The 14,585-nt window shown below is 39.3% G+C and overlaps 1 protein-coding gene across 3 annotated transcripts in view; it reads left to right on the top strand.

Annotated features, from left to right (window-relative positions):
- The window catches only part of gria1a (glutamate receptor, ionotropic, AMPA 1a), a 69,621-nt gene extending 58,808 nt beyond the window's left edge, over positions 1–10,813 (top strand). Inside the window, exons 15-16 of one of the 3 annotated variants that reach the window (XM_086223083.1) lie at positions 3,405–3,539; positions 6,026–10,813. In XM_086223083.1, the coding sequence (XP_086079209.1) occupies positions 3,405–3,539; positions 6,026–6,193 (303 nt within the window). In that variant the 3' untranslated portion in view covers positions 6,194–10,813. Of the gene's footprint in view, positions 1–3,404; positions 3,695–6,025 lie in introns of all 3 variants that reach the window. The other 2 variants (XM_086223082.1, XM_086223084.1) reach the window with 2 other exon arrangements.
- Positions 10,814–14,585: the final 3,772 nt, after the last annotated feature.

Raw genomic sequence — 14,585 nt, 5'->3', positions numbered from 1 at the left:
CATGAATTCTGCTAAGTTATGAAATATCAAACTTGTTAAAAAGAAGGATTTGATTACATTATTGAAAAGTTTGAATTTTGAAAAAAAATCACATTGAATCAAAGATTCCTCCATCAGAACTATAAAGATGAAACCTTTCCTTTGTCCATTCAAATCTATGAACGCTGTCTAATCAACTAATACTAATATGAAGACTGTACAACATAATTGCTGATATCAAAATTACTTTAAAGCCATTGAAAGTATCCTCTAACATGATACGAGAGGAAATAATACAATTTGGGGGAACTTTAACACATAAATTGTAAATTTTAAGATTCGACAGTGAGAAATCCAGGCGATGCTTCTCAGTGACTGTCGTCAGATTTTGTTTCAAATGGTGGTAAATGAGGTTTTTTTTTTTTTTACAATTCTGTGAGGAGGGCTCATATGAGGAAAAAATGGTTTTGTTGGCTTGTGTTTAAAAGTTTTAACGCTTCTGTAAAAAAGATATTTGCACCAAAAAGTAATTTATTTCCTACGTGGAAGCAATAAATGAACTCGCAAGAAACTTTGTTGCCAGACAGTCGTACTACTTCAAAGCAGCGATGAAAACAAGCTTTCTATCGTGCATGATTACTTTGCCATGCAAGAGAGCATCTGCTGTTGTATGAAAACATCAACTATAATTCAACCTCTCTGTTTAAAATGTAATTCCCACAAGAAGCATCGTCTTATATCCGGGCACGTACTTTGGTGGCACTCTGGTGTCTAGTTCTCCCCACTGATGAGTTTGTGTTGTCAGATTTAATGTTCATTACGAGTGTGCAACTAAATATTGTGCAGTGCATCCATCAAGTGTGTTCTACAGACCATAATTAGCATCAAGACCGTATAAATCCTCTTAAAAACAGACCATAAACAAGTCACCAAACACACACAAAGACAAAGATCAAACGTTACGATGATCATAACAGTAGATTAATTTGGACTCATGCAAACAGGAGGCGCAGACAAAGGAGGCCATGAGGAGGACATTAAGAGCTGAAACCTCTGAACATGTTACGTCGTAACCTTTATTCCTGCACCAGCTCTTCCGTTGCAGAGTTGCATGCACATCTAACATCTCTGTGTTCATGCTGCGGGGTAACTCAGAGGGTAAAAACCCCACTGTAATATTATCAAGCCACTACATAGCTGTTAAATTACACTACTGTCTGTAATCAGAGGGATGCGTCAATGTATTCCATACGCTGTATATTCATCATTTAAGTTCTTATTGTTAAGGAAGAAAGCCGCGATGCGTGGTGTATGAGGTGACGTCAAGTTGGAGACATGAAACCATACCGAAGTTTCCGTTCAACGGTGTCATTCATTTCATTTTCTTATCCTCTCTGAGTTAATTTTGTCTCAACTTCCAAGAGGTCTTGAACACAGCATTAGCGTCAGTCAGTCCTTCCTCATGTCCTCCCTGTGCTGCTGCTGCTGCTATCACTCACTGCAGGTTTTAGCTTGTAAGCTCTTGTGATAGTTACAGTGAAAATAAACACTACTGGTAAAAATAGCACTTTTCTTCTCTTGGTCATCAACTCAAGTTGGACACCCCCAACAAGCCCCCCTCTTAAACTTCCTATATCCTGTGTCCCCTGGATTTAACGACAGGGTTCTTTGTAGACACTGGCTGACTTTGTCAATCTACCCGAGATGAGGAAGATTAAATCACAAAGTATCATTAACAGTTATGAAGTTATAACCCTGTAACACATCTTATTTACATTACACCTGTATGAACAAAAAGTTGTCATGTGATATTTACCTACTCAAGTGAGCATCCTTGTTAGAGCCAGTTGTTCCCTGAGAGCCTGTTAGCTTGACTTGATTACATTTCATGAAGGGACTATAAATAGACATGAATGTAAGTAGATGCCATCACAACAGACAATAACAACCTAGAATATGCTGCTGTTTCAAAGTAAATATTTGTTGTGCTGCTGCTGCATGAACGCATGTGTCGTGGGGTGTTTGTTCACGTTACCTGTACCTCTCCTCTCAATAAATATACTGCTGAGAGTAAAATGCCTTCTGAGTACAGTTTTAATGTTAAGGAAAGTAAAATAGATATCAATACTAAATATATATTTCCAACATCTGAGGTCTGTCTCACAAATCAAGTTCTATACAGTCAGATTTCCTTGATTTTGTGTCTGACTGGTCTCACACAGCTCATAATACACTGTTTTTATTACTGTGATTTACCAACACATCTATGTATGTTACGTACAGAAGCAGAGTGCGGCCGTAACGGATTTTTTTTATGCAGTTGTCTCGTGATAATGGCGTGTTATCTTGCTATCGTGAGTTATCTTGTGAGAAAGGGTCAATTTATTTACCGTGAAATAACAAAGTTGGTCAATGAAATAGCTCATTAAATCAAAAATGATGACCAGATTTGGGAGATAATGGCGTAAAAGCTTTGACTTCAAAGCAGACTTTCTCAGTTTCTGTATTTTCATACAGTTTACGTGTGCCCTCCTGTTCAGTAAATGCAGATTAAACATCAGCCAACTAACCAGGAAGCAAAAGTCAAGGAAAAGCACACAAATATGAAAACAAGTTCTGGATGAAGCTGTGTGTCCAAAACCTAGTTTGACTAAAGTACCCTCAGCTTATCTTGTGTTTGTAGACGTTCTTTCATTTTGAAATTAAAAGGCTGATAACTGCCCCTTATTAAGGCACAGTCGGAATCCGTCTTACTTATATGAATGTTCTGCAGCCCTCTGGTTTTGCTGCAAAGCTCTGCCTTTCATCACCCTGAGATTGTCTATTGATGACGGCTGCAGTGATGGGCTACAGTTAAAGAAAAAACTATGCTTTTTTTGAGCTTTTTTTTTAAAGTGGTGTGCATTTGGAGGGCGCTAGTTTGTAAAGATGTCTCTCTGTCACTTGAACACAGTATTCCACAAATGGATCCAGCGGTAAAGGTGGTGGTTCTGTCAAAATTATCTTTATGGGTTCAGTCTGTGCTGTTAGTTGCCATGGTGACGTAGTTTGAACTCAAGCTGTCTTGTCTGTGAGACTGAAATTCCCAAAGTTATCCAGTGAACTGCTTTGTGAGACAGGCCTTCGATATGTTCCTGTTATTTTAGTTTTTGTCTGTGTGAATGTGTGTCTTGTCATTTCGTATTTACCGAAAGAGTGTGTGTGTGGGTGTGTGTGTGTGTATGTAGGATTGGTTTGAATGAGACTGTGTGTATTTGTGTTTCTACTTATGCATTTGAGTCCTTGCACATGATTTATATAAATGTGTGTGTGTGTCTGTTTTATGTGTGTGAACTTGTCAAGTGTTTTGCGTTGCTCTGCTCCAACACCCTTCCTCACTGCCTGGCTCTACTCCCTCCTCTCCCTCCCTCGCTCCCACTCTGCAGGACAAGACCAGCGCTCTGAGCCTCAGTAATGTGGCAGGGGTCTTCTACATCCTGATCGGCGGCCTGGGCCTGGCCATGCTGGTGGCACTGGTGGAGTTCTGCTACAAGTCCCGGACTGAGTCGCGGCGAATGAAGGTGTCCACCGCGCGAGCCGCTGCTGCATCAGCTGCTCAGGCCTTTCACTGCTCAGCCTTAGACAGTGGTGCTAGCGCCCCCTACACAGAGCTACAGAGCTACGGCTTGTACGCCAACAACACTGTTAAGATATAAGGGCAGAGCACAGCCACGGGGTAGGAAATGCTGTGATCAAGCCGTGATGATGATGATGATGATGATGATGACATCCGCCTCCTCACCCCCCCGCCCATCTAACCGTGATCACAGTAGGGCCTTTCACGGCTTCCACCGCAGTGCAAACACTCTCCTGTACCTCTCTCTCCTTCTGATGCTCCCTGGCTCAATCTTTATGTCACTGATCTCCTGCAGTTGTCTTCAATCACTTGATTTAAAATTGCCTTTATACCTTTTGAAGATCTCAGTTCGAGCACTGAAGCTGAAACGGTTATAAATCAAACATGAATTTTCTCCATGGTGGTGCATTTTCCTTCTTCGAGTCGATCTTTAGATCAACACCTCCACTAAAATAACTGTATATCAACTTGAAATATTTTGTGGTAGGCACTGCACAGTCTACAACTTATTTAAACACATGAAACTTTTTATTTCAGCTTTTTTTTTTTTAATGACACTTTCAGATCTTCACTTATTAGTTCACAGTTAAAAAAAAAAGTCCCTCTGCAGCACAGGTATAAAGGCAATTTGAATCACAGTGGTACATCTATCTATCTATCTGTCACTCTAAATAAATCTTTCCCCTGCTCCCTCTACTCTTTTTTGCTGACTGTCTCGCAACGCAGGGCCCATTGTGGTGAACATCCTTTATATGTATATCATAAGGCAGGTCTGGCCATGTCTTCCATCACTTCTTAAAGGAACACGTTGACATTTTGGTAAATATGATGATCTGTCATCCTCGTCAGAACCAGACAAGATGATCAGTGCCCTTCTCTCTACTGTGAGCGCATTAAAGAGTTGAGACACAGAGACTGCTAGTTAGCTTAGCACAATGAATGTTCGTGGGTGGGAAGTCTTGTCTTCCATGCTGAGCTTACAAAACCTGTAGTTCCATTGTTCATATGTGTGTGTGTGTATATATATATATATATATATATATATATATATATATATATATACAGTACATATTTTCTGACTCAAATAGACAAGAATCAGGGTTTCTCTACAAGTAATCTTCCTCATCCTCTCCTACAAATCAGCCATTATTATTAGCAACAGTGACTCTTCTAGTCATCAACAAATGTTTTGTTGCCTCATAGTGAATTATATACACAACCTTCGTTCTAGTAATGCTGGCAAGGACTGTTTTGGAGAAAAATGTATTTAGTGACCTTTGACAGAGGTAGGCTAGCACTTCCGATCCATTATCATTTATTTTGGGAAGCTAACTAGCAGTCATCCTATATCTGTACATCTCAGGTCTCCAGTGCAGGGCAGAGGAAAGGTATCTATCATTTTGTCTGGCTCTTGGGAGGAGGGCAAATAAAAGTATTCCCCAAAATTTTGGCGTGTTCCTTTAACCTAGAACAGTCTAACTCAAATTATTGCATTTTCAGAGGTTTCAAAGTAAGAACTTGTTGCTTAATTTTAGGGTTCCACCTCTAACAGCGTGATAGGTAGTAGTCATCTGTGTCACGGATCAATTTACACAAGCAACCTTTGATTCGTTTTTCCCAACATCAAAGCCCCTCGCTGATATATTCCTCATCTCAAAAGGCAGAAAAATTAAAACAGGGCTGACACAAGCGGGGCTCTTCTTCCTGAATCTTGTTTGCCTCTGTTTTAATCAGCCTAAAAAGTAGCACCTGATCAGTATGCTAATGAGATTGGCGAGGGGCCTATTAAGCTTGCAGTGCCTTTATGCTGTTTGGCTTGAAAGAAACAACAAGGCCGCTCCAATTAGAGGCCGGCATAATCCTCCAGTCGCCGTGCAGCACTCACCAGTTGCTCCACACTTGCCTTGCGCAATTTCATTAGCTATAGATGCCATAGACAAGCATGTGGTCACACACATGCATCACACATCATTAGGACAGCTTTGGCTTTTATTGTGCTAGACTGGCTAATGGAGCTATTACATCAATGAATGAAGACTCAGCTCACTTCTTACGGCCCACACTTTGCTCTGCTCCACTTGTTACAATCAGGACATTGATGCACACGGGCCAGCACCACCGTCTACCTCCCGCCATTATCACTCAGATCTCGATAAAGAAAACCAGCACCCTGTGACTCCTAATTGGTCATTTTGCTCCTAAATTTCTTGTCGTGCCAGCACCACATTCTAACATCAACAGTGCTTCTGCACATACATTCACGTAACAAAGACTGGAGGAATTGCATAGTAGGATTCATGACTTTTTAAAGTGCGCTGCCAGCTTTAACCATAAACCTTTTCTTGTTCCAGTAATAGGAAGAGAATACATGTCTGTGCGACATTTGTGTTCCAGTCTGCTCACTTAATGGAATCTGTGTCCTCCTGACAGCAATCCATCAACGACGCCATGCGCTGCTCCACCCTGACCAGGATGAGTGGGAATGGGAGCGGCGGGGAGAATGGACGACTCCTCACCCATGACTTTCCCAAGACCGTTCAGACACTGCCCTGCATGAGCCACACCGCCAGCATGGGACTGGGTGCCTCTGGCATGTGATCATCAAGAGTGTGCTGGAGGCGAGGATTAGGCAGGGTGGGGCAGGAAGAGCACAAGACTCTAATGACCTCAAAAAAAAAAAAAATCATGGCCGTCTGGTTTGACCCATCTATTCTTCTGGCTGTCGACATGCCCAACTCAAACAACTTACTGCCAAAATGCACTCTCAAAATCCCTCCTTACAAACTTCATTTTTTAATAAGTGGATGTTTGTTAAAAAAAAGAGATATTCCAGGAGAAAAAAAAAGACGTGAAATGTGCTGCAATAAAGAAGCTGTCAACGGGGGGCGTTTTTGAATTTTTTACAGTGTTCATTTATGTGTGAGAAAAAAAAGAACTTGATTCTTCTGTGTGACGCCTGCTGCGTTGTGCCATTTCAATGGGGCTGTTAGTCTGCGTGTGCAATACCTTCACCTCTACTGCTGACCTTGTACTACCTAGATGCTTTCTGATGGCTGGCAGAACGCATCTTTGCACAGACATTGCAATGATGAGGACTTGCTTTGATGATTCGATATTGTTTTTGGGACATTTCCTGCACTCTCTCACTCTCACATTTCAACATTTTTGGAAGGACCAAGTGCTCTGTGTAGCATATAGCCAGTTTCTATGATTATAATCTATGGTTTACAATGTTGTAATGTAAGACCTTTGTCAAAAACTAGTTCCTTTGATTCAATGCTGTTTAGCAGCGGCGGTTCACCAGGCCATGCCAAACATGCCTCGCTGCTACACCTCATTTAACACGTCATGCCTTGTCTTTGTGCCATAAGACCACTCTCACCGATGCACTAAACACTTGTCATTGATTTGGACATCAGAGGGAGTTACACTATTATTTGGTCATTGGGCTGAAATGCTAACAATGATCTGTGAAATAAAAAGTTGAAGGGAGTGTGCTTCTGTGGCCATGAACAGTTCTGAGTGACCTTAAACTGTACTCTATTGTTGTGACATACATAGTCTATCCATCGACATTCTCGAAGGACTATTTGGGCATGTTAGCGAGAGGCAAATATACAAATATCCCTCATTCCTTTTTTTAGCTTATTCCTGCAGGTCTGTAAATGGAGAGATGGCCTCCTCTCTCAGTTGCCAGCTAGCTCTGAAGGGAGGTAGCGTGAGAAGGCATGCTATGGCCGACGTATTCAAATGTGTGATTAAATGAGATCATGTCAAGTAAACAACAGCGATGACAGAGGCCAGCCTCTGTTACAGCCTGAAAAGAATTATCCCATCATGCCACAAAACATTCCAGTACTGCATTGATCGGGTTATATATATATATATATATTTGTTTATGTAAACCAGCGCAGAGACAGGATGACAATGAGTTTCTTGATGCTTCTCCTACCATTAAAAATATAACGGTTGGAATAATTATTATTGTCTGAAGTGGTCTTCAAATCATCTCTTTTTCTCTCCCCCAAAACATTCAAAATCTCTGAGTAAGGCTGTGACCTGGTAAATGAAACTGTATATTTTCCATCTCTATTGTTTTCAACTAAGAATCCCACAGAAAGGACCAGAAATAAGAATCATGTATTTCTAAGACTGTGCAGTGTGCAGTCAAAGATTAATATACTCTAGCTGTTTCCAATATTTAGTCCATTTATGTGAATTTTGGTTAATCAAACGCTGGTGGAGTGAGAGGAACATCTTTTAATACTGCAGCCAAATGAGCATTAAAAGAAATCAGCACCAACCGATTCAACAGAAACTTGGGATTTTATTAAAATTCAGTTGTTTTATACTGCATTTATTTTCTACCAGTGTGAATTAAGATCTATTAAGGTGCGTCTAAAAGTGGGTGTTCAGTTAAATGCCAAAATGAGGCCTGTGTTTAACACAAGGTCAAGATAACAATGTGAAATATGACACAAGATGTAGAATTTAAAAGAGTACATGGTCAGTCCTAAACCAGCTTGGCAAGCATGACCCAGCTGCACCACTGAGGTAATAATGGCAGTAGAATAGCAGTGCATTCGTTGAGGGACCACTTGGCTGCAAACTTGGTGCACTAGGGAGTATCTTTGGCTTTAAGATGGGGTACTTGGGTTTTACTCAAAATAACCGAACACTGAAGATGATGAAGAAATGTGTCCCCCCACAATGCAACGGCACATCTCAACGACGTGTTACATTTACAAAGGAATAAGCTACAGCCTATCAGGCTTTGACTGCTCAGACTTCTCACATTCTTTGTTGCTTCTTTTGTCATTTGATTCTTTGTTGTTGTTGTTTTTTTCTCCACTTTTTTTTATGGCATTTTGGGTCATAAAGAAAAAAAAAAGACAAAATCCCCAACCTTACATTTTTAGCTCTGCCGTCTTAAAGGTAGAAACATGAAAGCTGTGAACGAACACGAAGGAGTAAAACTGAACCTGGAATGTTAGAATCTCAACAAAACAGGAAAGGAGCGGGTTAAATCTGCACAAGTAAAGTAGGTTGAGGGAGAACTGGGTGCATCCAAAGGAGAAGTGACAGAAATTCAACACAGCATCCTGAAATACACAGTAAAACACATGAGGTTGTTGATATCCTCGAGTGCAAAGCTGTGAATTTACTCTGTATGGTGAAAGGGAGGTTGTTGCTGGTCATGGGACTTTCGCTGATGTCAGTTTATGACTTTCACGGCAGAAAGCAGGCGCACATCGTGCTTTTCATTCACCTCAAATTTTCTGCTTAAAAAAGTATGTTACCGAAGATGACCAATGTTTCTGTCAGAGAAGGAAGAAAATTGGAGTTTTTCGAAGTCAAACACATCTCCATCTATTATGTATATATAAAAGGCTTTTCTCTTTATGACGTCTCTTCTCCCTCCAATCACACCTAAATGTACCTGAATTTGTTCCGGTGTGAGTACTTTTCCTTTCTCCATCGATGCGTCTTTTCGTGCTGACGTTGTACTAATTAGAACACAGCACAGCACTCCTCAGAGGAGGCTTTACCTTCAGAAGGAGGTTTTATATGCCATAACAGATTTGTAAAAAAGACAATAATTAATAAAAAAATTTAAAAAAAAAGACTCTCAATGTTTGTATTATACAGGAGGGTTACGGTGCCAGGAGTTATACACTGACAAGTGTAAAAAAAAAAAAAAAAAGTTGAACACACACTGATGTTGAATAATCTGTAGACACTTGTTGTTTAAAGCCAGTTTGGGTTGATTTATTTTTACTGTTGCAGTTTCAAAACTATTTGTATTTTTTAATCGCTTGTAGTTGAAGACCATTTGAATATTTCTTTGGTTTTTGTTTTTTTCCTCTCTGTTTTTCACAGAATTTTATTATTGGAATCTAATCACAGTTTGTTTGCCAGAAACATTATTATTGTTGTTGTTGTTTTTTTTAAACTACAAAAAGGGTGTACATGAGTTTTGACATTAAAACAATGGCTAATAAATTAGTTCACAGTTTAAAGGAGAAAACAAAATAACTCTTAGAATCTGATTTTTGAGAAATAAACTTTTTTTTTCCAAACCAAAGTGTCCTGGAAGGAAGTCATCATGCTTTTGTAAAAGAATAAAGGAATAAACAATGTATATTTGTTTTATTTCCACTAGACTCACATGTGATTTAATGCTATGAGACGAATGGTTTCAAATAGGAGGAGGATGAAAAAATATCTAAAAAAAGCAACCACAAAAATGACCTCTGGCAGGCTGCTATACATGAAAGGCAAGAGAAAAAAGAATTTTTAAAAAAGCACTGATTTAAGGTCAGATTGAGCCAACATGAATGCTGCATTCATCAGGGGTCAAGCTGACAGAGTTGACAAGTCCATGTGACGTGAATTCACTGGCTTCATTTGAAGGCAGCAACCATAACAAAGCAGCTACACCAGCACGTTCCGTCTGCTAACCAACATCTCCAGAGTGTCGTATTAGCGAGCTGCTGGGGCTTAAAACAATTAAGAACAGGAATGGAACTTTACAAAGACAACACAGCATCCATGGGTCCTTCAGAGGTCACGGGAACAAAAACTTCACATCAAAATGATCCTGACCTGCACTCAAATATGAAGCGAATGCCTCTGAAAGTCATTAACTTTTGCTGAGTGTAATATTTAACTCATATTAAAATATGAAAGTGGTTTGAGGCCTGAGGCGTTACATAACAGCGTTAGATCGATTGGAAATGTTTTACTTGCATGACTGGTTGGCTCGCACACATTATAGGCATCTAGTTCATACTCTATCCTCTATATGCTACACCAATCAGCTCAACCACTAAACTGAAAGGTTTCTAATGAGTTTAACTCTATTTCTCCCTTCATGACGATTATAATGTTCACTTTTATTGTACTGTTCCTATTTTGGCTGATGGATTTGTATATTTTCAGACACTTTTGGAAACCTGAGGTAAAATATCACAGATTTAACAGTAGTTTTTCCAGTCAACACACGTAAGGATTTGACACAGTGGTTTTACAATTGTCCAGCCATTCTATTACATCATTCATGTTTTCTACTTCTTGTTTGAAATAGATATCTGAATTAATTCTGCTTCATTTTTATGTAATCAGACTATCTCATCGGTGCCAATTAATCTCATAATGTGTGCTAAATCCTGTTATGGGTCTTGTCGGGAAAAAAAACCCACGACGTGGCTTCAATCACTTGTGTATAAAAAAATATTTATCTATAAGTGCGTATACCTTTCGTTTGCTGCTTTCACAGTATTATCAAATAAATTACAGCACTGAAGTACTGCAAAAAAGTGTGCCAACCCACTCTTTAATTTGTGTTTAATGTACCTTACCTTTTATATATGTATTCTACTTAACTACCTGAAGTTTACATGAAGTCTTGTGCAGCCGTGCATGTGACAGTGAGACTCGGCTGATATTCTCACCCTGATGCAAATACACATTCCATTAAATTCACTGTTTGCCAGAGAAGGCAGAATTCAATAAAGGTTATTCAGGCCCAATAAAAGGTCTAAATTTTGTAGTCACAATATGTAACATGTCCCCCCAATTAAGTTGTTTTATTTTTAGAAGCTATATCTTGCGGGCTTGAAAAAAACCCAATATACTAGCCTTTCCATGTCCTCAAATAAGGCAACGCTCGGTATGGCGGCTCCAGGGCTCCGTGTAACACATAAAATCTGCCATACTTCGCCTTATAGTCTATATTATATCACAAGTTGTTTGACGAAGCACTCACCGTACAGTTGTTTCTTCTGCTTCTAGGTGGTTCTGCTTGCAAATTTTATTCGTTTGTATGGTGGCCATAGTCCAGGCCCAGATGCATTTCTTTTATGTTTGTGAAACTCCACTGAGCCAAACTACGTGGGGGAAATGAAATGGACGACTGAGTGGATTAAGCATATGAGCCGCTTCACTAGAATATTTAAACAACCTGCTCAGAGGCACAAAAAACTTGCTTGAGGCTTCGCTGTATTGAGGCAGAAGAGGCCAGTAGCTTCATGGCGCAAGCACCCAACAGTGCGAGAGCCTTCTGGAAATGCAAGGAATCATTATTCCTGTGACAATGAATCATCTTTTTTAAAGCCGTAAAGTATCAAACTTGCTAAAAGCATGCATGCTTTTTTTGGTCTTGTGTACAGGTATGCAAAAAAAAAAAATACTTCAACCGCGCCCCCCCCCCCCCCCCCAATTTTTAATTTTATTTTTTTTTAATTTAGCAAAAATACATTAGTTTCACCTACATGCACAAAATTTGGTAGGCTCATAGAACATGACCAGACCTACAACAATGTGCAACCGAAAGTCCACCATTTTGATTTGACTTAAACAACTCTTCCCACAGGCCTCATCTGATTCTCTTCACGTTGGTGTGGTGTATTCTCGACCCCGGGGTGATGTTACATTTAAAAGGCTTTGAGCTTTCACTGTGTTGTCTTGGCTGGTGAATTATGTCTTGCTATGAAAAATGGAAACTGTTGGAACTCCTCCCCACATGGACGGATTGGTTTCAAAGTTCATGTTTGATTAATATCCTGCCCTGAAGACATCTATCGGTAAAGATTATTTAGACTTACAATGCAACCTTGTGGCGACAGGAAATTCTGTTTTCGACTTTAATATACACCGCTTAGTCTGTTGTTCGCATCCAATTCAAACTTTGTAAGAGACACCCTAAAAGGTTTCGACTGCTCATATGTGACTACTGAGTTTTTGTCGGACAGCGAGGCCATTTTTTTTTGTAGCATTCTAATGCTTCCCCATTTCTAATGATCTATAAAATAAGATGGAAGGAAAGTGTTGTTTCCTGTGATTTTTGTTATGTTGCCTTTGATGATGAGGGCTCCAACCTTGCATCCTCATAATTTCCTATTGTACACTCAATGCTTTGCTATATGCAGAAGAAAAAAGGTGAAATATTAATGCACATTTCTACTACATAGCTGACCCAGTTTCAATAGACGTTTATCTTACCAGCATCAAAGTACTCCTTTAAGAAATGGACCATAGCTGAATCGCGTAAATGATGAATAAGTATCAACACACCGACAAATACAGACGCATTTTAACTTATGTGTCTCAGGGATTTGTGGTTGCCGCTTGCTTTTCTTATTCATGAGCAGAGCGCTACGAACCACAAACTAGAGACAAAACATTCTCATTAGACGGTTTAAAGTTTGGAGCAATGATGTGTTATTTCTCAGTAGGAAGCGTGAACTTCCCATGTTTTGCACTTAGACATTTAAATGGGAGATATAATATAATCCATCACAGGTGAACCGTGAGTTTCTTGTACCCAGTGAACAATGCTAGGCTACATGTCGCTATATCTACCTGCTTCTTTTCTTTTATGCTAAATTTAGTACAAAAAAACTACAACAACAACACAACTTGAAATGTTTGATTTGCTTAGTGCTTGACTTGGTAGTTTGTTTTTTTCCACAAGAAAGCGCTGATTAATTCAGATATCAATGAAACCTATTTATTTCCCCAAGTTGTGTGTTTCAGGTTGTTAAATGTCTTGTTTTTTTATCTTAACACATTCAGCATTCAGACATGAATCGGCACAATTGCTTTACGTAGTGAATGGAAATTTGTTATTTTAGAGTTTGAAGAAAACATATATATATATATATATATATATATATATATATATATACAGTATACATATATAGATATGTTTTATTTTATTTTATTTTTTTAAAGCTCCTATTTAACATGGGGAGAAAATATGTGAACTTGCGGTCTTGATTTATAAGTCACAAAGATTTTCTCCAGTGATTCAGCACGTAAACTGGTCCTACAGATGGCTGCTGGGAAAGAGTCACTTCCTCTTCATTTATTCTTCCATGTAAAAGCGTCTGATCTGGTACATCATCCTCCTCCTCCTTCTTTTTTTTTAGCTTCATTTTCATCTGAATGGCTCAAATAGACTCTGTTTATTTCATCACAGGTTTACCAGTGATTGTTAACATCTCCTGGGGCTGTGCTAAGGAGTTTTCAAGGAAATGATTGGTAAGAAATGAGTTACTCAGATATATATTTGAGCAAACTTGAAAAATAATTTCTCATTTCATCATCGAAGCTGTTGGGAAACTAGAAAACCTGAATGGATTTGTTAGACACTTGCTACCTCATTCGTTTTTACAACTGCAAGTTGCATGGCAGTAATGTTATCATTCTGGATTAACATCATCTTTACTGGAACATTTTTAGGATACTGATTAGCAAACTCAGAATGCCAAATGCACCAAGGAATGATTGATGAATTCAGCCAGTAACTCGTCCACTGTCATATTGTTGCCCCGCTGTTATACGTCAAGAAACTCACTTACTTTTTGGGAAATATAGTTATTGTCCATTGTCCCCAGGAAAAAAAAAACAGAAATAGGAGCTCAGTGGTATGTGGATCATTATTCTTTGTCTGAGGTGGATCATTTTTTTGTACGGCTTTTTGTATTTTTGGATGTGCGCACCATTGTTCCTTTTCCATTGTCCCCAGAACCAGACAAGGTAGATACCTTTCTCTCCTCTGCTGGTTGGCTTTCGCCTCCATCAGGGTCATTATTGTTAGGGTGACGTATAGATGAGGAGTAAAAGGCAGACAACAATGAGAATGCAGGATATAGAGAACTTCAAGACTTTGATAATCACAAATAAAACAAAGCAGGTTCCAAAATAGCAGCTGGGGAGACAAAATAGGTGAAGAGTAACACAGGTATGAAGACATAAGGATCTGACGAAGACTGCCTCAGACAATCAGACTCAGTTAATCAAACAGTGAGAAACAGGTGGGGAACAGGAGGGCACTGAAGCAGCTGATTGGGTAGAAGACACAGACAAACAAAAAGAAAAGAAAAACAGACTAGATTAATCAAAACCAAACCAGAACATGAAAACACAAGAAACCCAAACTACAAAAAAGAAAACCAAGAAAACACCACCAGGAATACAAATACAG

Source organism: Aulostomus chinensis, chromosome 13 (assembly GCF_037954235.1).
Source record: "Aulostomus chinensis isolate RoL2024-O1b breed Wild chromosome 13, RoL_Achi_v1.0, whole genome shotgun sequence".
Lineage (NCBI taxonomy): Eukaryota > Metazoa > Chordata > Actinopteri > Syngnathiformes > Aulostomidae > Aulostomus > Aulostomus chinensis.
Note: the sequence above shows the minus strand (reverse complement) of the source record. Positions and strands in the feature narration are given on the sequence as shown.